General features: G+C 36.4%; 10 protein-coding genes across 12 annotated transcripts; 9 read left to right on the top strand and 1 right to left on the bottom strand.

The window, feature by feature from the left end:
• Window positions 1–139: 139 nt before the first annotated feature.
• Window positions 140–882, top strand: LOC117791847 (39S ribosomal protein L32, mitochondrial). The gene is made up of 2 exons (XM_034631747.1): window positions 140–507; window positions 565–882. The coding sequence occupies exons 1-2, from the start codon at window positions 174–176 to the stop codon at window positions 825–827; spliced, it is 597 nt and encodes a 198-aa protein (XP_034487638.1). The 5' UTR covers window positions 140–173; the 3' UTR covers window positions 828–882.
• LOC117791846 (methionyl-tRNA formyltransferase, mitochondrial) lies at window positions 859–2,051 on the bottom strand. 2 transcript variants are annotated; one of them, XM_034631745.1, is made up of 3 exons: window positions 1,527–2,051; window positions 1,306–1,468; window positions 859–1,244 (listed from the first exon to the last, which is right to left on the bottom strand). In XM_034631745.1, the coding sequence occupies exons 1-3, from the start codon at window positions 2,022–2,024 to the stop codon at window positions 874–876; spliced, it is 1,032 nt and encodes a 343-aa protein (XP_034487636.1). In that variant the 5' UTR covers window positions 2,025–2,051; the 3' UTR covers window positions 859–873. The 2 variants fall into 2 exon arrangements, with proteins under 2 accessions (XP_034487636.1, XP_034487637.1); XM_034631746.1 differs by lacking the exon at window positions 859–1,244 and having other exon boundaries at window positions 1,403–1,481.
• Window positions 2,052–2,186: 135 nt separating this feature from the next.
• Window positions 2,187–3,647, top strand: LOC117791817 (protein spindle-F). The gene is made up of 2 exons (XM_034631706.1): window positions 2,187–3,030; window positions 3,101–3,647. The coding sequence occupies exons 1-2, from the start codon at window positions 2,304–2,306 to the stop codon at window positions 3,484–3,486; spliced, it is 1,113 nt and encodes a 370-aa protein (XP_034487597.1). The 5' UTR covers window positions 2,187–2,303; the 3' UTR covers window positions 3,487–3,647.
• A 2,653-nt stretch (window positions 3,648–6,300) lies between these two features.
• On the top strand, window positions 6,301–8,554 carry LOC117789477 (carbonic anhydrase 2-like). The gene is made up of 5 exons (XM_034628507.1): window positions 6,301–6,304; window positions 6,786–6,907; window positions 7,575–7,665; window positions 7,732–7,994; window positions 8,053–8,554. Exons 1-5 carry the CDS (start codon window positions 6,301–6,303, stop codon window positions 8,413–8,415), a joined length of 843 nt encoding a protein of 280 aa, XP_034484398.1. The 3' UTR covers window positions 8,416–8,554.
• Window positions 8,555–10,112: 1,558 nt separating this feature from the next.
• On the top strand, window positions 10,113–11,748 carry LOC117792847 (carbonic anhydrase 2-like). Its single transcript, XM_034633142.1, has 5 exons — window positions 10,113–10,257; window positions 10,326–10,477; window positions 10,534–10,624; window positions 10,682–11,101; window positions 11,160–11,748. The coding sequence occupies exons 1-5, from the start codon at window positions 10,167–10,169 to the stop codon at window positions 11,351–11,353; spliced, it is 948 nt and encodes a 315-aa protein (XP_034489033.1). The 5' UTR covers window positions 10,113–10,166; the 3' UTR covers window positions 11,354–11,748.
• A 33-nt stretch (window positions 11,749–11,781) lies between these two features.
• Window positions 11,782–13,145, top strand: LOC117792848 (carbonic anhydrase 2-like). Its single transcript, XM_034633143.1, has 5 exons — window positions 11,782–11,910; window positions 12,084–12,196; window positions 12,252–12,342; window positions 12,402–12,800; window positions 12,873–13,145. The coding sequence occupies exons 1-5, from the start codon at window positions 11,883–11,885 to the stop codon at window positions 13,088–13,090; spliced, it is 849 nt and encodes a 282-aa protein (XP_034489034.1). The 5' UTR covers window positions 11,782–11,882; the 3' UTR covers window positions 13,091–13,145.
• A 746-nt stretch (window positions 13,146–13,891) lies between these two features.
• On the top strand, window positions 13,892–15,978 carry LOC117792850 (carbonic anhydrase 6-like). Its single transcript, XM_034633146.1, has 5 exons — window positions 13,892–14,042; window positions 14,682–14,806; window positions 14,854–14,944; window positions 14,996–15,409; window positions 15,479–15,978. The coding sequence occupies exons 3-5, from the start codon at window positions 14,857–14,859 to the stop codon at window positions 15,682–15,684; spliced, it is 708 nt and encodes a 235-aa protein (XP_034489037.1). The 5' UTR covers window positions 13,892–14,042; window positions 14,682–14,806; window positions 14,854–14,856; the 3' UTR covers window positions 15,685–15,978.
• A 685-nt stretch (window positions 15,979–16,663) lies between these two features.
• LOC117792846 (carbonic anhydrase 2-like) lies at window positions 16,664–18,010 on the top strand. Its single transcript, XM_034633141.1, has 5 exons — window positions 16,664–16,772; window positions 16,839–16,990; window positions 17,128–17,218; window positions 17,274–17,693; window positions 17,756–18,010. Exons 1-5 carry the CDS (start codon window positions 16,682–16,684, stop codon window positions 17,959–17,961), a joined length of 960 nt encoding a protein of 319 aa, XP_034489032.1. The 5' UTR covers window positions 16,664–16,681; the 3' UTR covers window positions 17,962–18,010.
• A 58-nt stretch (window positions 18,011–18,068) lies between these two features.
• On the top strand, window positions 18,069–19,425 carry LOC117792849 (putative carbonic anhydrase 3). Of its 2 annotated transcripts, none has more exons than XM_034633145.1 (5): window positions 18,069–18,244; window positions 18,302–18,649; window positions 18,709–18,862; window positions 18,926–19,005; window positions 19,064–19,425. In XM_034633145.1, the coding sequence occupies exons 1-5, from the start codon at window positions 18,125–18,127 to the stop codon at window positions 19,181–19,183; spliced, it is 822 nt and encodes a 273-aa protein (XP_034489036.1). In that variant the 5' UTR covers window positions 18,069–18,124; the 3' UTR covers window positions 19,184–19,425. The 2 variants fall into 2 exon arrangements, with proteins under 2 accessions (XP_034489036.1, XP_034489035.1); XM_034633144.1 differs by having other exon boundaries at window positions 18,302–18,655.
• A 5-nt stretch (window positions 19,426–19,430) lies between these two features.
• Window positions 19,431–20,937, top strand: LOC117792845 (histone deacetylase 11). Its single transcript, XM_034633140.1, has 2 exons — window positions 19,431–19,917; window positions 19,979–20,937. Exons 1-2 carry the CDS (start codon window positions 19,789–19,791, stop codon window positions 20,825–20,827), a joined length of 978 nt encoding a protein of 325 aa, XP_034489031.1. The 5' UTR covers window positions 19,431–19,788; the 3' UTR covers window positions 20,828–20,937.
• The last annotated feature ends 77 nt before the right edge of the window (window positions 20,938–21,014 follow it).

Below are 21,014 nucleotides of genomic sequence, written 5' to 3'. Positions count from 1 at the left end.
ATTTTTTAAGTTGTGCTGGTAAATATTACAATAAATATTCAAATCAGGATCAATGCATATATCAATATTGGTTTGCATCATATCGATATATACATCGATATATTTAACATATGATACACTTGCCTCGTTACAAAACACATCTCTTGTGCATTTACATAAATTGTGCTTTAAAAATGTCTCGTAATTTGTTTTTATCAATTAAAAATCTTATTAGAAATTTGGAAAACTTGTTTTTGCCATACGGTGGACAGCATCCTGCATTGGCATGTATTGTGCAACAACATAGCAGTGGCATTAACAGCAGCAACACATCACAGAGCTTTAACCTCAAGGATATCATTGGAGATGGCATGCTCTGGGCTGTTCCCAAGCATCGTCGGAGTGTGGAGAAACGCTTAAATCGCAAGTTTGGCGTTCCAGAGTATAATTGGAAGCCGCTAAAGGAAAAGAGAAATCTGCGATCTTGTCCAAAATGCGGCCACGATCACGAATTGGGTGTTCTGTGTCGTAAGTTGTGTGAATCAACAGTTTCAAGTCATGTTTACATTAAATCTCATTCAACAGCTTTCTGCTACGACAAAGTGCGCAAGGAAACGCAGCTGATGCAGGACAAAATCCAGGAGCAACTTGGCTTGGAGGCAATCGAGCAAGAAGTGGTTGTTTTGTATGAAGGCGAGAAGGGAGAGGAATCCGCGGAGATTCTTAAAGGCAAACGGATTGTGGAAATGAAAAAACCACGTCCCATGTGGTTCACCAAAAATCTATTGCAGAAATCCACACAGCAATCATCTGAAACCAAAGAGGTTAAGCCATCTGATTTGGGCTAATTTCCTATTATTATATCATCAATAAAGTGGCTTAGTTTGCAGTTTGTTAACAACAGGCAACATGTTTATTTCGCGTAAACTCTAACGAAGCAGCTCTCTTCAGAAATCCATTGTTGAAATCTTGCGCACTCATTGGTTTTTTGCCCTCTAGACGTATCTGAGTAACTTCCAGTAAAGTGCCTCCGGCACAGCCAATCATCAGAGATTTGCGGCCTCGGTGAAAGGTGAATTGACCTGGAGTCAGAGACGCTGCTAATTGTTGTTGCGGCTGTTGCACCTCTATGAGCTGCACCTGCTTATCCACAAAACTTGTGGTCAGGCATTTGAATCCATATAGAGCACGATATCGCGCGTACAGCTCCGATGCAGTTTGTTCAGACCACATGATCTCCGTAATACGAGATGTTATTTTTGGTGCTGCAAGATTAAAAGAATGCTGGTTGATTACATAAGTGTATTTATAAGTTATATTACATACCAAAACTGGCTAACTTTTCATCTTGTGGCGTCGCCTTTGCCAGTTGATCCTTTAGATTATGAACGGTATCCAGCAGCAAGTCAGCTCCCAATTGGGAGAGGGCAGAATGGAGCTCCGGCATGTGAATGTCGCTTCTAATGGGCAATTCACGCTGCGCCAGGATCTAAAAGAATTTCCTGTAGGGTTATGTTGGTATCGATGCCAATCAATGCTCTACTTACATCGCCAATGTCAAAATGATGTGGCTGAATCTGCATAATCGAAACTCCCGTTTTAGTGTCGCCTTTCATGATTGCGTAGATTATCGGAGCTGCTCCGCGCCAACGAGGAAGCAAACTGGCATGAACGTTAATGATTCCGCTGGGAAAAGCATTTATAATGGGCAACGGTATCATATGACCGAAGGAGACAACCACGCCCACCTCGTAGGCGGCACACTGTTCCGCCGTAATGGGCCATCGGTAGAGAGGAAGCTTCTGCAGCTCGGCGTAGCTTCGGACACAGTTGGCGGGACTCTTGAATGAAGTAACGACGCCAACTTCCACTTTGTTTTGATGCAGTTTTTGTAAACTTGGCAATGAGAAATTGTCGGTTCCAAAAAACAGCACTTTGGGTGACTGGCAGGTGGCAATACATCGCCTATTTATTTCAGTTATGTTTTGAATTACTTTTCTCTTATATTTAAAATAATGATTAAGTAAACTTCTACCGAACAACATAACTGCAGCTGCCAGCTGACGATAGCAATATATAATTGATAGTCTATCGATAGGTGATTCGATTGAAGTACACTGAACCGTAAAAGTAAACAAAAACATCTGTGCAGATTTTGGGGCAGCAACAAGTTGGCAGCACGGTAACAATATCGATACGACATATCGATAGAAAGCATTCGTCACTGCAATTGTCGTCTAAGAAAAATGAAAACATTCACAGAAAAGAAATTTTAGAAAATACACATACAAATAACATTAAATTTGGTGCATTGAAGGCTCAAAATGGAAGCGAAACCTGCCAAAGGCACATTTCCGTCCGCAGCTAGCTTCAGCTCGACGTCCACTGACAAAATGAATTACGCATTGCAAGTGGCGTTGCAGACAATGAAAGAACGGTGCATACAGTTGCAGCGTCGTGTTTCCAGCATGGAGGAGGAAAATCAACGACTGCGTGAAGGCAACGTTGGCACTGCGGCAGCCAATGGCAGCAACACTGAATGCATTGGCGACGTTGGGTCACTTCGTTCACAGGTGGATGACCTGCAACGCCAGAAAGAGCAGCTTGAGGATCAAATTAGCATGGTATCCAATGAGAACCGCAGATTGTGGTCACGCCTGTCAAAGATATCAAAAGACCAGACACAATTGCCAAAAGAGGACGAAGCTGCAATTTCGTCGCATATTCGAGGCGCCGTTAATGCCTCAATTGGTGCCAATGCAAATTTAATTCGTTCCAAAACGTTTACCCAGCACTCGCCAAATCCTCACTTGCGCCAGAAGATGATTTCAGATGGAAGCCTTGAAGATATTGCGTTGGACGAATTTGATGCAAGCGAGGAGCTTGGCTATCCATACGGCCTGCATGTTGAGGACACTAGTGCCGTCAATGATCTAGACACCAATCTTGATGCGAAGCATTGCATGGAAGGATTACAGGACTTACGTCGTGAGGCCATGAAACAGCAGCAAGCGCTTAACACTGCTCTCATTCAGCTGGAGACTCGTTTTGGTAAGGCAGAGATTTGCGCTATTTACTCAGTTTTCATTTAAATGCTGATAACTCTCTTATCGCGTCACAGCGCTCCAACCCTGTCCTGACTGTGTGAAAAAGGCTGCCAACAAACCGGAAATGGCTGATAAGAGCTTGGAGACGGAGGATAGACTAAGCAATGAGCTCAAACGATATCACAGCGAGCATACGACAAATCAAACGCACGACACTTTTAATGGACACACAACAATACCGATCGTGCCACCGCCTCGACTTAATATAATACAAGAAAAACTTAAGGCTGATGCCATAGACAAGACTTGCCCCATGTGCGGCAAATTGTACTCTAGCCAAGTGTCGTTTAAGGCATTCCAGGAACATGTGGAAATGCACTTCATTGACGAAACACTAGATGCGGATGGCAGCATGGATCGCCAGTTTGAGTTTATTTCGCATGCAGTCGGAGATTTCTGACCCAACACACAGATCTACTTTGCCACGGAACTCTAGGCAGATTTACCCATTATTAAACAGCTAGAATTTAGAGCATATGAACAGTTCGCCCTAAACTGTGATTATTTTTAATGGCGTTGATATAGAATTAGAATGCAAATATATCACAAAAATAATTTAAATACCTGTATTTAATTGTTCTTCATTTGGAGTAACATATGAATACTATATTATAAGAAGAAAGAATGCAAATACAGTAATAAATACGGCCTAAAAAATAATAATTTTGATGGCTCAAAACAACTTTCTACTCAAATGACGTACTTATTGCTGAATTTTGATAGGCATATTTCCATAAGAATTGGAATTTGCCGGTGGTATACTTAATGACAATCAAGATAAGAAACCTGAAAAGTAAATACATTTTCAAGATTCCGGCCATGAGGCCTTTTAATATGGGAATTTAAGCTGACTCGGTTATTAAATACACGTATATTAATAAAGATTGACACAATTGCCTCCTTTTCTGCCACAATGCATTTAACAGAATCACACAATTATATCATATTACCATTAAGTATCATCGTTGTTATATGATATCATAAATCTTATATTGATACTATCTCGAGGGTATTCATTGCTTATCTTTTTAATGTAAATAATAGCTTCTTTCGACGAAATGTTGTACACTTTATTGTCCTTAAAATAATAATAATTTTTGGTCTTCGAACAAAAAGGTTTATATTCGAGGCTGAATAGAAAATTTATGTCTTTTAAATCAACCTCATCTGAATATTCTATAGGCACGAAAGTTAAAAGAGAAAGCCGGGATTATTTAAAACTAGCTCATACATAAATATTAGAAATTTAACCAATTCTTGGAGACGCCCAACTGTTTATGTTGATAAGAATGTGATGTGCCTATCACAAGCATTCATATCAGAATAATTTAAATATCGAATTTATTAACAATAAAAAAGGGTCTAAAGAAGAAACTTTTCTTTTTTCTATAATCAGCAAGGTACGTAGTTACTTAGAGAACACCTGTGTTTTAAATTAGCCCCGGAGTATTTCAAAACATTTTAATACGCAATTAAAATAACTTATCATATTCAAAAAAATTAACTGCAACTATAATCTGACTTTTACATGAATGCTTAGAAAAGAGCTGATTAGAACGCTGTGAATATAACTAATTTAGTCAAAGTTTCCTAACTTGAAGCAACATCTGCATTTCATTATTGTATACTCTAACCATTGATAACATATAAGATAAGGATTTTGCCTCCAAGCTTAAACAATAGTTACTTGACTTAGATTACAAGATTTGTTGACTCTTAACTAAATTGACACGCAATTTTAAGGAAATAAAATTCAACTTTCAATAAATGTTATTTTCATATGTCAATGTAGAACAGATTACTAAAGGAATAAATAAAAACAATCTTATCATACAATTTTACGGACACAAAGAATTATGAACAATTTGAATTTTAAAATCTGTGATTCACAAAATTAGCATACTAGCTCAAAAAGGGGCCCGACTCGCTTAGTTCTATTAACATTTTGTTGTCGACTCTACATGTTACATAAATTATAGTTTTGTTTGTATTTTAAAATGGGCCACACGTTTTCCATCTTGACTGTTTTAAAACTGTGCACATATTTTTATTTTGATAGAATATTTTTTTATCCTTTTGTATGTAATTGAACTTATACCTGATCAATTTTATACTATTTTACTATACAATATCAATACAGTAAACATTCTATACAAGCAATTCACATAAACCAATTTTTAAAAAAAAAGTTTTCTATATAGAAAAATTTGCTTATATAGAAAAAAGGAGTATACATTTTTAATATAATCCGTTCTACGACATAAAGATAACTAAGAAGTTTTATTTGTTAAAATAATATCAATTAAGTCTATTCAAATCAGTTTTTCTCTGATTCATCGCAAAAGCAAGATTTTTTTGGTGGTAAGGTTATGGATATTGAACCTTTAGCAGACCTCTGATGATTTCATGCCATCTTCCAATTCATTAAAAATTAATCATTTTTTTTTTTAAGAAATCGGTTTTCTGTTTTTTTCTCCATTTTTATGGAAATATGGAGTTGTAATAAAAAAAACAATACAAGTTGCTTGTATAGAAAATTTGAAATCAAAAAAGTTGCTAATACAGAGGTTGCAACAATGGAATGTTGTTTTTGTAAATGTTGCTTATAAAGAATGTTTACTGTACTTATAAACATAAATGCTGTCTCGATTAAACATATGAAACCGCTTGTGCGCACTTACTGAGTACATAAGTTGAGTAATCCAGAGCATATGCATGCAACTCGATCTCCCATTATATATATATAACGCATTGTAAGCTAGCAAATAAATTTTAATTTAAAATAAAGCACATTCTGATTCTATCAAGCACACCTAAAAGACGTGTTTCAAATCAAAGTTATTACAATTCTAAAAAGTTTAGATAATTAAAATACCATTGCGTCTCTAACAGTCTTAAATGGTACAAAATTGTGCTAAGGTACGAGCACTCTTCAAAAATTCATCATCTTTTATTCTTACTTCTCTTGTTTATTGTATTGTGTTTACCAGCCAAACAGTATTGATCAAAACTTTCTAATGAGTTTTTTATGTAGTTTTTACATATGATAAATATAACCAACTTCTGAAACATGCTAGATTCAAATTATAACAAGGTTAAGCGTGTAGATTTCAAATTATATCAATTCAGGTGATCTGACTGTTATACTGATTTGACCTCTTACAGACTTTTGTAAGTTGTTTCCAGCATTCTACGGTCTCCAATCATAGGTAGCATGGGTTAGTCTAATGTCAGTGTGGAATCAACAAATACTGCGACTGCGCTGCGTGCAGCGATCTCATGGTATAAAAGTTTTGGTGTCTTTTTGGAAACACTTCAGTTGTGCTCGAGCGGTTGTCGGAGCAGCCAAAGAAATATTCAAACTCGAAACGGTTGTGCATAAAAGTTTTAAGCTAGCAAAAATGCCCACAAATTTATTCCAAAAACTGTTTCTTTTACTGCCACTAGCGTACAATCCGATAAAAAATGGTAATAAACTGACAGAACGTCTTGTAAAACCGTTCAAGAAATGATTTACTAATGTGAGAGAAATTGATTAGTAAATATTCATATTTAAATATTCACATCTCATTCAAGGCAGAACCTATACAATAAATCATGTCGGAAAAAGAATCGCTCAAAAAGATTTTTATTTCAAGATAGAAAGTGAAATTAATTTTACTAATCGGCTTTTTAATTTTGATTTCGTTCGTCATAAAGGTATTGATACTAGCACGGGTAGCGTGAATTCCGACTGGAACCATGAGCAAAATGGTCTCGATTGGGAAGGAACTTGCGCGACCGGTCGCCGACAGACTCCGATTAGACTCTCCCTTGATTCTGTAAGTAGTTACATATGTATTTATAAACCATACCATTAATGCCCGCTATTTCATAGTCCTGTTAAATTTTAACTGAGTGATATTTTGTTAATTTGAGATTACTTTTTCAACGTTCTACGTCAAAATATTTGTAACTTTGTTAACTGATACCTTAAAGGTAATATCTAACTAGATGTTAAAAAATTGGGTCTAAAATCTCATATAAAATTTAGTTTATCTCATTTTCTCATTTTTTTGTTGAATGATTTTATTTTTATTTTAAAATTTGCTGAACACAAGCTAAATTTTAAGTATTTTCAATAGATAGAAATCTTAACATACAAAGAATAATATGAAAGTGTTACTTTATACAAATATCACATAAATAATGAGAATAATTGAGCGCAAATCAATTTGGATTACCACATGTCACATAAGCATTAAGAGGTGGTTCCCCACCATATAACTATGACAGCATACCGTAATATCCGTTGTTTTCATTGCAAACGATGTAAGCTAATTTGATAAATGGTGCTGCTTACATTTTAAGAAACTACTTCCGAATTAACCAATTTGCATCAATTTTACGCTAGTTTTCACTATTAGTCTGAGTTGTCTCGAGTAAAGAGAAAATGAGAAAACTAAGAAACTGTTTCAAATACTTTGTATAATTTTATACATTCATCAGTCGCTCATCATGCCGTTGCCACGTATTTTCTTTGGAAACTATGACGTTAGGCTAAATCGACCGCTGACATTGATAAATAAGGGATATACAGGCAAGTACACAATTTTATTAATATTTGTATTTTAATTTTATTTAAATTTCTTATAATAAATTGCAGTTGATATGAGCATACCGGAAACACGAAATGGACAGAAGCCGTTCATTACTGGGGGACTTCTCAAGGGACAGTATGTTGCCGAAGGGGTACATTTCCACTGGGGATCCCCTAATTCACGGGGCGCTGAGCATTTGATAAACAACAGACGTTACGATATAGAAATGCACATCGTGCATCGGAATACTCGGTACAGTGACGTCAGTGAAGCTTTGAATCATCCCGATGGCATTGCAGTGCTGGGCATTATGTTTAAGATTGTTAATGTGAGTTTTCAGCTATTTTATCTGAGAAATCAATTATACAGCAGACGTATTTTCTTAGACTCCGGATCGCATTTATCCAGGCCTAAGAAAGATCTACTCTGAACTACCCAATTTGGTTGAATACAAGGCCGAAGCGGAGATTCCCGGTTCGATTACGCTTGGTCAGTTACTGGGCGATTTAAATACTCGTGACTTTTATACCTATAAGGGATCCTTGACTACTCCCGATTGCCAAGAGGCTGTCACTTGGACGGTATTTTCTCAGCCCATTCCCATCGCATACTCGGATGCGGCCAAGTTCTGGAATATTCTGGATTCTAATGGGAACCCGATTGAAAACAACTATCGCATTCTTCAACCGCGCAACAATCGTCCTGTTTTCTATCGCACTACCAAAGATTTTGGTAGCTATTATGGATAGTAACCGATAAAATAATAGATCAATTTCAAATGTGTTTTTTACATAAACATGTTGATCTACCCAACATAGAAATTTTGAAAATCTTGCCGAAGTCTTACCATAATTTTAATAGAGACGGAACCGTAACCCACGAATCAGTTTCGCTGACCGTGTAGAATAGATTTATGATATCTTAATTTATTTATGATAAATGTATTTATTTTATTATGTATTTTTGTATTATCTAAAGCTTTTGCTAGTGCTATTTTACAGCACTATCACATTAAGAAATGTAAGCTTGCAGTCTTCTGGTTTTTCTATTATGAAACACTAAGATAAATCACATATTTTTGCTGTAAAATTCATATTTAAATTCTTTTGTACATTTTCTAAGTACTTCCCCCGCGTTGCACATTTTAAAAACATTTTCTGGAATAAGACATATATTTGCTTTAAAATTCCTATCTTACTTCATTAGTACATTTGCTTATAACTTAGTACTTTCCATGCTTTGCACATTTTTTAAATACTTTCTGGAATGTCTTTGTTGTTTATGGACAAATATTCAAAGCCAGGTTGCATCTTTCAAATACCGGCTGTACTATATTTATCAGCCGGGATGGGGACCGTGATATATATGTTAGAAACTCCCGCACGACATAAAATTTTAAAATTAAATAATTAGTAAAAAAAAAAAAAAAAAATTTTCTGTGCGGAATTGTGGCGCTAAGTCGTTGACGCCACACAAATCGATATACGGGCGCCAAACTGCTAAAAATAATAATGTGAGCTCAGTGAGAAACCCACATGTTGTACGCAGTTGTTGTTTCAAATATTAATGCATACAAGATAACAATAAGAATATTTTGGATTTTATAAATAATAAGAAACAAATAATAGTATTGACGGACGTGTCACTCCCCTTCTCATGGATATCCCGCTTTTTGAAAACGAGGTCATTTCAAACAAGAGCTTAAACAAATACTTCAAATTGTAAAAAAATGTAAGCTTAAATAAAGATAATAGTGAAGCTATTCTGGCTATATTTTATGAGGTCGCAGACGCCTTGTTCTGTCAACTGCATATATTGGGAAAGTTATACATTTTTGCAACCTAGTACCAGTTTAATATCTACTAACTATATTGAATGTAGAAGCTGAAGTAAAGAAGAGAAGTAAACAGAATGATGCTGATTAACCCAATGTAAAAACAATTTCTGGTACTAAATACATGGGATAAAGATTAGCATAATAGCAAACTTATATGCTGTCAATTAATTCTAGTCAAACATTAGTATAACACCAAAGAAAAGGTTAGTGTTTAACAATAACTGACCAGAGACATCCTTTAAAGATGCAAATGTTAATATTCTAAGCGAACATTGGCAAAATTCTGCTACTGTTCTTAAATTAAATTCTCTGCAGCAGCGATCAACTTAGTTAGAAATTTCTATGTGTATGCAGATGTGTGCGTTTATGTGCATCGGATGCGCCAGGGTCCATTATTGAGCTGGTTTGAGGACCGGTAGTCAACTAATTCAACCTGTGAAACGCGTTGCAATTACTATGCAAATCTACGACTAGGCGGCTCCAAATGAACTGAAGTGATTTTATCTACATATACTATGTATATAAAGAAGCTGGAGAGGAGAAGACGATGCTCCTATAAAAGGTTCCGCAAGAACGCATAATTCTTGCAGTCTTTTTGCAAGCGTTATTCAGTGCATATCGTGACTTAAAGGAATTATTGGCACTGGAGCTGGGCAATCAAAAATGTGTCTTTTTAACCGACGTGGATTCGGACTACCAATCCAGTTCTTCCTGTTATCGGTCATTAGTCTTGCCTGTTCACAGGATGATATTCGTAAGTCTTTAAATTTTATGCTTTCAATTTCGAGTTTTATTTTATACTACTTTTTTTAAATTATTTAGAACTTTCTAATGAGTATCTCAAGAACATAAGGGCTGATGAGGCAGAGGAGCAGGCAGCTGGAGAGTATAACTATGACCAACAAGGTGCCGACTGGACAGGAACATGCCGTAATGGTCAGAATCAATCGCCCATTGATTTAATAACCGATGAAGTAAGTACAATAAATCTACAAGATTATGCAAGAATTTCTTACATACTTTTCTAAAGGCCATTGAGGGCTCCATACCCCGCATACGTTTCTCAAACTACGAACAACCACTGCAAACTCCGCTATTGCTGGTAAACAACGGTCACACAGGTGAGGAGTAAAGTTCTTGCCTATTGTTTCAGTGCCTAAATAACAATTTCACCACAGCAAACATGGTGTTGCCAGCCGGCAGAAATGGGCAACGCGCGTCCATTAGTGGTGGAATGTTGCCAGGTACCTTCGATGTACAAAGCATGCACTTTCATTGGGGCTCCCCCAATAGCAAGGGTTCCGAGCATGCTATCAATTTTGAGCGTTACGATGTAGAGATTCACATTGTTCACAAAAATACCCGCTATTCAGATATGACCGTGGGTGAAGCCAGTGAGTACGCGGATGGACTTGCAGTCCTGGGAATTATGCTTAATGCTGTGAATAGACCACCGACACAGCAGAGTGGCCTTGACAGGGTATTTAATGCACTCCCAAGAATCATTCGATATCAATCGAATGCGACAATTACTGGTCAGATAACTATGAGGCAGTTGACGGGCAATGTTGTGACTGCACAGTTTTTCACATATAACGGTGTGTATTTAAAACTATTTGGTGTAAATTAATATAAATACATTTACATTTAATATAGGCTCATTGACCACACCTAATTGCGCTGAGGCAGTCACCTGGACGGTGTTTGACAGACCAGTTGACTACTCACTGCGTCAGATCAGTAAATTTTGGAATTTGCGAGATTCACGAAGACGTCAACTGATTAACAACTATCGCGAGCTTCAGGACACACGTGACAGGCCAGTCTATTATAGACCCCTACGTGGTTAATAATCAAACATGTTTCAATAATTATTCAAATTATAATCAGTCGAGATTACTCGAATACAAGTTTCCCAGTACCAAGCCGTAATATAAAACAAGCAAACATAATCGTACAACACACATAATTATATTACGTATCATATGAACAGAACTTTTAAGATCTTTGTGAACTGATTCAATCAATAAAATTTTACCCGTATTTAGCATAATATGTATGTAAAATAAAAACTAGTAATACGATTCTGCAAGATAATCGTATATTTACCTTAATTTAATTAGCTTCCGATACCGGTAAAAAGCACATTCAGACAACGTCAAATCGAGTAATCTACATGAGTCAACTGTCCGCAAATAACTTCAAAGAAATAGTCGAGATATTGGTGTAATAAAATATAAAAAAATAAATGCAATGGTTGAAAATTATAACTGTAAAATTACCTATTTATCATGCATGTAAACGTTTTAATTGTGAGTTATTAATGGCTGTTGCAATTCACTTCAGTTTAGAATCGGTTTTTTAGCTAACAACAACAAGATGATATTGTACTGCACTATACTTCTAAGTAAATATTTTAATTTTTAGGCATAGCCACAAATTTATAACCGTGACTTTTGAGTATATTATGTTTAAAAGTTGTAAAAAATAAAGAAAATATTTAGTTTAAATTGCATATAGGAAAGACCAAATCTACACGAAAATGAGTATTTTTCGACTCAACTTTTTTTTATTATTTAGACATTTTTAGTGTCATTAGAAGTGAGTATAACTATGATCAACAAGGTGCTGACTGGACGGGAACATGCCGCTATGGCAGAAATCAATCGCCTATAGATTTAACACAGAAACATGTGAGTAAGAAAAAAACTTCAATTTTATGATTCACAATCTTGTGGATTTTTACAGGCCACCATGAAACATCTACCCCGCATAGAATTCGAAAAATATGATTTAGCACTGAGAACACCATTACTGTTGGTCAACAACGGTCACACAGGTGCGTGGCGAAATTTAAATAAATGAGATCTCGCTGCATTAACTTAAAACTCACCACAGCGCATATGGAACTCCCACCTGTCGGCCATATTAAAGGTGGAATGTTGCGAGGGAAATTCGTTCCTCAAAGTGTGCACTTTCATTGGGGTTCCCTTATTAGCAAGGGATCCGAGCATGCCATCAATAATGAACGCTATGATGCCGAAATTCACATTATTCATAAGAACTCCCGATATTGGGACAAGAGTGTAGGCGAAGCCAGCCAACTTCCGAATGGTATTGCCGTTCTGGCAGTCATGATTAAAAGTGTGCTTCGCGAGGAAGAGTCTGAACTCAACAAGGTATTTGAAGCATTGCCACAAATTATCCCATATAAATCCAATACGACGATTTATGGACGGCTAACTATGAAACAGTTGCTGGGCAATATTGATACTGGAAAATTTTACACATATAAGGGTTGGTATTTCAATTGATCAATTTAATTATTTCATTATTTGACATACATACATGCATAAAAATGCACTGCAGGCTCATTGACCACACCTGACTGCACAGAACTAGTCACCTGGACGGTGTTTAAAGAAGTCGTTTCCATTCGACTAAGTCTGATTGCGAATTTTTGGAGCCTGACCAACTCACACGGACAACCCCTAATAAATAACTACCGTGAACTTCAGGATATTCACAGGCGAAAAGTTTATTACAGATCTTGTGATGTGCTCAAAAAACTTTTAGATTGGTGGTAAAATGGTGCGATAAGTTTTATAAATTATACAACAAAATTTATAGACGCTCCAACTCTTATCTTTTTATTTATCAATTATTCATTATTGATAATTTTGTCAATTTGAAAAGTTTAACCCTCCAAAAAAAAATAAATAAAATGCTATATTGTAGTCTTTGAAATATATGTATCCGGAAGAAGAGGACATCATCAACCTTCGAACCAATATAGCAAGTATGATCAACTAGATCTCAAAGAGGAAGACACCACTCCCACAATTTTTAAGATATATTGTTATTAACTATCCTTCTACTTAATCGCAACACTATCGATCAAATAGAACCTAAAAGTATGCAACGCGTGTTTCTATAGTCGGGGTCTCGCCTATAGCCTTTGCGACTGGTTTTTAACTTCTTTTCTAAACTTCAATTCAACCAAATTTATCTAATGCTCACGAGTTAAATAAAATGAACCACAACAATTAACCATAACAAATTACAATTCAGTTGAAGGGAATTCATTAAAAAGCTATTCAAATAAAGTTAACTGAAACGGAGAAGTAGTATTTACAACCTATTTGTTTTTTTTGAATCAGAAACACGAATGGATCAATGAATTCGTGCATCTTCATATATATGTATGTAGATCGTATGCGTCTATTATTGAGCTGCTTTGGCGAGCGATGTCAACCCAATTCAAACTGTGAAACGCGTTGTAATTACAATGCAAAGTGACCTAAAGTGATCTTATTTTCATATATATTATAAAGAGAAGCTGGCGTGCACCTATAAAATGTTCAGCTCGTTGGAAATAAAGATGCAGTCTTCTTTCAAACGTTATTTGGGGAAATTGTAACAGTTTGTACTTAAAGTGGAGAACAAAAATGAATCTTTTAATTCGCGGTGGATTCGGACTACAGATCCAGTTTTCCTTTCTATTGGCTATTATTTTTGCCTGTTCACTGGCCGATGTTTGTAAGTTTCTTGAGTTTCATGACATCAACTCCTTTTCGAGTGTAATTATACCCGTTACTTAAAAAATAAGTAAAAGGGTATATTGTGCTCGTTGGAATGTGCATATGTAACAATGAGAAGGAGGCATCTCCGAACCTATAAAGTATATATAATCTTAATCAGTATCAATAGCCGAGTCGATATAGCCATGTCCGTCTGTCCGTCTGTCTGTCTGTATGAACAAAAGGATCTCAGAGACTATAAAAGGTAGAGCAACCAAATTTGACACACAGATTTCTATATACCCCACGCAGATCAAGTTTGTTTCAAATTTAAAACACACCCTCCTCCGCCCGCGAAAATCGCGAAAAACCACCACACCCACAGTTTTTAAGATAATACAGTTTTTATGGTGAATAACGTTATCTATTAATATTATCTATAATCTCACTTAACCGCAGCAAAATCGAACAAGTAGAACGGGAGTATTAGCTAACCAAAGTTAATAATAAAGTTATTATTTCAATACAATCACCTAAAAGTATGCAGTAGTTTTTGTTGGGTAGTAAATTCTTTAAAGTACTTTGATATAAATATAATAATCCTATAGTCGGGATCTCGACTATAGCCTTTCCGACAAGTTTTTTATAAACTATACAGAGTTATCTGATAAAGCAGTGGACGCGGCAGCTGGAGAGTATAACTATGACAACCAGGGTGATGACTGGACGGGAAAGTGTAGAGATGGTAGACAACAATCGCCCATTGATTTAGATGACAAAAATGTAAGTACAACAATCTCTACATCAATATCTTATGTTCTTCTCTACAGGTGATGGAGAAACATCTACCTAGCTTACACTTTGAATTTTACGATAACCAACTGATGTCGCCGTTAACGGTGGTAAACAACGGTCACACAGGTGAGCACTGAAATTTGTATTTTATCCTTTTAAATGCAATATTTACCACAGTAAACATCGATTTGCCGCGCTCTGCACTTGTCCCACAAATCACTGGTGGACTGATGTGGGAAAAATTTGAACCAAAAAGCATTCACTTTCATTGGGGTTCCCCCAATAGCAAGGGCTCGGAGCATACCATCAATAATGAACGCTATGATGCTGAAATTCACATTGTTCACAAAAATGTGCGGTATTTCGATTTGAGTGTGGGCGAAGCCAGTAAATTCCCAGATGGACTTGCCGTTCTGGCACTCATGATTCAAGCAGTTCCTGTATCTAAACGAACAGACAACCCGCTCTTTAAGATTTTTGATGTATTGCCTCAAATTATCCCAAATCAATCTAATGCAACGATCAAGGGCGAATTTTCTTTGCAACAGTTTCTGGATCAGGTTGAGAATAAAGACTTTTACACATATAAAGGTTCGTATATCGAATTAACAATACGAATTATGGCTCCAATTAATAGAAATAAATACGTATTCAATGCAGGCTCGTTGACCACTCCAATGTGTGCTGAATCAGTCACCTGGACGGTGTTTAAAGACGTCGTTCATTTCCCGCAAAAAGAGATGAGCAAACTTTGGAGTTTGCGGGACTCACGGGGTCGTCCATTGATCAACAACTACCGCAAGAGTCAGAACATAAACTACAGAGATGTTTACTTCAAACATGCACCCGTATACAGGGGCCCATGAGGATTTACGCTTTCAAATTTTGGACCGCATTTTATCGGATGACCTTAGTCCGTGTGATTGAGTGGTAAAGACTTCAAAGAAATTTGTTATTCACGAATCGTTACAACTTATCTTTTACTCTTCCTTATTAATCTTCTCTGACATTTAAGCTATTTAATGCCTTGAATTGTCTAAGCGTATTTTGATTATAAAATGAAATTAAAGTTTTCCTAGTCTAAAATATTTAGGTGCTACCTCTGAATTTGTATTTAGTCTAGTCTGCAATATACTGAAAATTTTTTCCGTTGACTTTCATTACAAGACTTTAACTATACACCTTTAGAATTGTAAAAAAAAAGCTGAAATATTACGCATCACAATTTTAAAATCGACGAGAAAATCGACATACTACTTTAAAATGTCGAAAAATGCGAACATCTGGGGGGAAATGGGTTTGCCAAGGTTGTCTATGTATTAACCTGATTCCTCTGAGCTTTTGTTCGTTGATATGTACTATAGTACATACTTATTGTTTGCAGGGTTTTATTGAGGTTTGCATGTATGTACATACGAGTAGCTAGATGACACTTTAAACAGCTGATTGCTTTGTTTTGACTTGTGTCTGTTTTGACAAATTGTTATTATATATATGCGTATTGGGCCCAGTGGTATCAGGCTTTAAAATACATATATATGTTCTTTTCCTTCAAGAGGGGAATGAGGATTTCAATCAGCCCTTAACGACTTTTTAAGTACCGTTTAATATGTAAGTACAAATAAGCTAATGTCTTTACTAAGCTGGATCGGGTACCAGTGATACACCAAATTGCAAATTTATGCAAATTACAATATTATACAATTTTACGACTAGGCCAATACTCTTATCTTATTGTATAATATCTTTCATACATATACAGAGAGAAATCAGAGCACCTATAAATTGGTCTGTCCAATCGAAAAATACTGACAGTCTATGTGCAAGCGTTAAATCGTGACATACAGTACTATAGCCGAAAAAATGAAAATTTTGAATCGTCACGGAGTGGGACTAGAGGTGCAGTTTCTACTATTATCGGCCATTAGTTTTATTTCTTCCCGGGCCGATCTTCGTAAGTTGTTTAATTGTAGGGCTTAAATTCCTTTTAGTCAGTTGATTTTTCATTTTATCTATGCAGAATTGTCTGATGAGTATCTCAGTGAAATAAGGGCTGATGTGGCAGTGGATAAAGCAGCTGGAGAGTATAACTATGACCAACAAGGTGCTGACTGGCCTGGAACATGTAATGAGGGCAAAAAACAATCGCCCATTGATTTAATCAAGAGAGATGTAAGTATACAAAAAAGTAAGAACACTATAAATCGTCGAGTTCCTGGCTTTAATAACTCAATTTTTAACTCCATTGGAGTATTCACGTTACCCTTAATTTTTAAAACTTAATTTCTTTCATATTTTTCGCTCTAAAGGCAATCGTAAAATCTATACCCGAAATACGTTTCAACAACTACGATAAATCACTGCAGACTCCGTTATTAGTGGTAAACAACGGACATACAGGTGAGTGCTAAAACCTGTATTCGATTTTACTGATTCAATGGCAAATTCACCACAGCGAACATGGTATTGCCGGCGAACAGTGGTGGGAATCGCGCGTCCATTAGTGGTGGAATGCTGCCGGGTGTCTTCGAAGCACAAAGCGTGCACTTCCATTGGGGTTCCCCCAATACCGCGGGATCCGAGCATGCTATCGACTTTGAGCGTTATGATGTAGAGACTCACATTGTTCACAAAAATACCAAGTATTCAAATTTGACCGTGGGTGAAGCCAGTGAGTACTGGGATGGACTTGCCGTTTTGGGAGCTATGCTGAGAGCATCTCGTGGGTCACCGTTGCAACGGTCTGGGCTCCACAGGATATTTAATGTATTGCCCGAAATTATCCCGTACGAAGCTAATGCGACAATTACTGGTCAGCTAACTGTTAGGGAGTTGCTTGGAAATATTTCGCCTGCAGAGTTTTTCACTTATAACGGTGTGTATATAAAATTACAATATTTTTGTAAATTAATACACATTTATAAAAATGTGATTCAGGCTCATTGACTACACCCAATTGCGCTGAATCGGTCACCTGGACGGTGTTTAAGGATGTTGCGTCCTTCCCACAAGGCCAGATTAGTAAGCTGTGGAATTTGCGAGACTCACGGAGACGTGAACTGATCAACAATTATCGCGAGCTTCAGGATTTAAACAACCGACCTGTCTATTTTAGGCAACGTCGACAGACCATTCTATTTTAGAAGACTTCCAAGACAATCAAATCTCGAGAATGTATACAAAAATCAAAAAATAATAATAATTATAAGAATAATAATCATGACATTTGCAATTTAAAAACATAGATATCATATTTTTTTGGATATTACAAATTAAAGTCAAAATTAAAAGTGAATTATCTACAAAATGCATCACGTGGTTAGAACATTTTCAAAGTCTTCTCATTTTAATTACGATAAGCAAGGAAAAGATTGGAATGTGAAGGTTGGTACAGAGCAGTCACCCATTTCACTGGAAAAGGAGAAAGTAAGTGACCCTAATTGATGAAACCGTACAGAATACGAGTACATTAATTTTAACTAGGCTGTTTGGTCAGTGGCGCCAAGACTAAAGTTCATCAACTACAACAAAACATTGAGCGGGCCATTAAAACTAACCAATAATGGACACACTGTCACAATGGTCATACCACCCGTAGACGATGGCAATCATCCGTCTGTTTGTGGATGTAAACTGGATTGCATTTACAAGGCCGTACAGCTTCATTTCCATTGGGGATCGCCAAAAAGCAAGGGCTCCGAACATATGATAAACTCTTCCCGATATGATGCCGAACTTCACATCCTGCATCAGAACTATGCATACGCTTTGCAAAACAATGCCATAAGCTCTCCAGATGGATTTGTTGCATTGGCAATAATGTTGAGATCTGTACCAGTAAGTCAATCATCCCTAACACAAATGCATAATGGTATACCACTTTTATTTAGGAGTGCCCGAATGAAACACCGGGGATTCTAGACAAACTGTTTGTTGAGCTAAATCGCGTCAGGGATTATAATACAACTTCGACATACGAAGGACCTTTTTGTTTGAGAGATATATTAAATGGAATGGAAAGGAAAGAGTTCTTTGCCTACAGAGGTCAGCTTGGGTTTCAAGCTTAACAATCCAGAAATAGTAAATATATTTAAACATACTTTGTAGGTTCCCTTACCACACCCCCCTGCACTGAAACGGTAAATTGGTTTGTGTTCCCTAACCCCGTTGATGTATCAGAAAAAAGTGTAAGGCCAAAAACTTGTTTTCAAATAATTATTTATTAAGAAATAATATTATACATAGCTAAAAAACTTTTGGTTACTGAAGGACGATCGTGGACTTCCATTACTTAACAATTATCGTGAAATACAAAGTCTCCACCAGCGTACTGTGTATTATCGAAACGAAACTGCAAATTTTTGAGTTCAGTAGCTAACGGCAACTTTGGCATTTTAACAACAACAATTTTATTGTTGTTTTTTTTAACTTTTTATATTTTTTGTTAATTTTGATATTACACTCTTTTTTTACTTTCTCTGTTTGATCCACGTAGGAATTTGAGTAAAATTTAAAAATGTTCTTCAATTTGCGAACCAAACTTGACAGCCCTTTAATGTTTCGCCAAGACTATTAAAACAAGTTGGCAGCACTGCTATTATACTATATTTGTTATTGTAATTTTGTCGACTCGGCCAAGGGGAAAATACGGCTTTAATCCAAACAGTAATAGATATATTTATTAAATCATAAAATTGACGTTAAAACCATTTTTGACTCGTTAATAAGATTATATAAAATTGGCCATTTGATTAATATTGTAAAGCAATTAACGATTGGCTCAACACAGTGCACATATACTAAATTTAACGGAAGATATTATAATTACACAGTATATGTACATGAATTAAATACATTAAAATTAAAATACAGCACAGTTCTCGAATTTAACTCGACGAATTTAGCTGTATTGATTTCTATAATCAATTTTATTTAACTAAACAAAAAGAAACAAAAGTGGCGAGTCTAAAATGCAATGCGAAGATCTAAAGACTCAAAATAAACTGCCAATAGTCTATTCCAAAAAGTATTCCGTTCACTTTGCCGGTCTTGAAAAGTTGCATCCCTTTGATGCTGCCAAAGGGAAACATGTACAACAGGTGAATACACATTAATTTCCTTTATTTAGTTGTAGTGATTATTCCTGCTATTTTCTTTCAGCTATTATGCACTGAGTTGTCACTGGAGAGCGGTGATTTCTACAACCCTGTGGAGATTACCAAGGAACAATTATTAAAAGTGCACACTCCCAAGTATTTGAAATCCCTGAAATGGAGCTTTAATGTCGCTTGCATTGCGGAGGTGCCACCATTAATCTTTATGCCCAACTTTACTGTCCAAAGTGGATATTTGCGTCCAATGCGATTCCAAGCAGCTGGATCAATATTAGCTGGTAAATTGGCTTTGGAATACGGTTGGGCAATCAATTTGGGTGGCGGATTCCATCATTGTTGCTCTTACAAGGGCGGTGGCTTCTGTCCCTATGCAGATATTACATTGCTGATTGTGCGTTTGTTTGAACTGGAGGCGTCTAGAGTCCAGCGAGCAATGATTATCGATCTGGATGCACATCAAGGAAATGGTCATGAGCGTGATTTTCAAAATGTTGACACTGTATACATACTGGATATGTACAATGCGTACATATACCCAAAGGATCACGAAGCAAAGTCTAGTATTCGTTGCGGTGTGGAGCTGAAACATTTTACGGAAGATGGCTATTATTTAAGGCAACTAAATCGTTGTCTAATGCAGTCACTAGCCGAATTTAAGCCAGATGTGGTCATCTATAACGCTGGCACCGATGTCCTCAGAGGCGATCCTTTGGGAAACTTGGCTATCACTGAGGAGGGCGTAATTGAACGCGATCGCTTGGTGTTTAGTACTTTTCGTGCACTGGGAATTCCTGTGGTCATGCTACTTAGCGGTGGCTACATGAAGTCCTCAAAACGTGTAATAGCAGATTCAATTGTGAATCTCCAAAGGCAGGGATGGCTGTCTTTAAATTAATGTAGCATACATAATATGCAGTCATGAATGTGATTTGGGTAAGGTTCTGGATAAGATGGACATTATTAGAACAATTACTAAGAAGAAACTGAAAGCTGTGAAACACTTGTTGACAAAATGTAGGATTTAAGATTGTTATACCACAATGTGAACGTGGTGCAAAGTTTATATAAATTTTATCTCTTTA

This window comes from Drosophila innubila, assembly GCF_004354385.1.
Source record: "Drosophila innubila isolate TH190305 chromosome 3R unlocalized genomic scaffold, UK_Dinn_1.0 2_E_3R, whole genome shotgun sequence".
Taxonomy (NCBI): domain Eukaryota; kingdom Metazoa; phylum Arthropoda; class Insecta; order Diptera; family Drosophilidae; genus Drosophila; species Drosophila innubila.
This window is presented reverse-complemented; position numbering and strand designations above follow the sequence as displayed.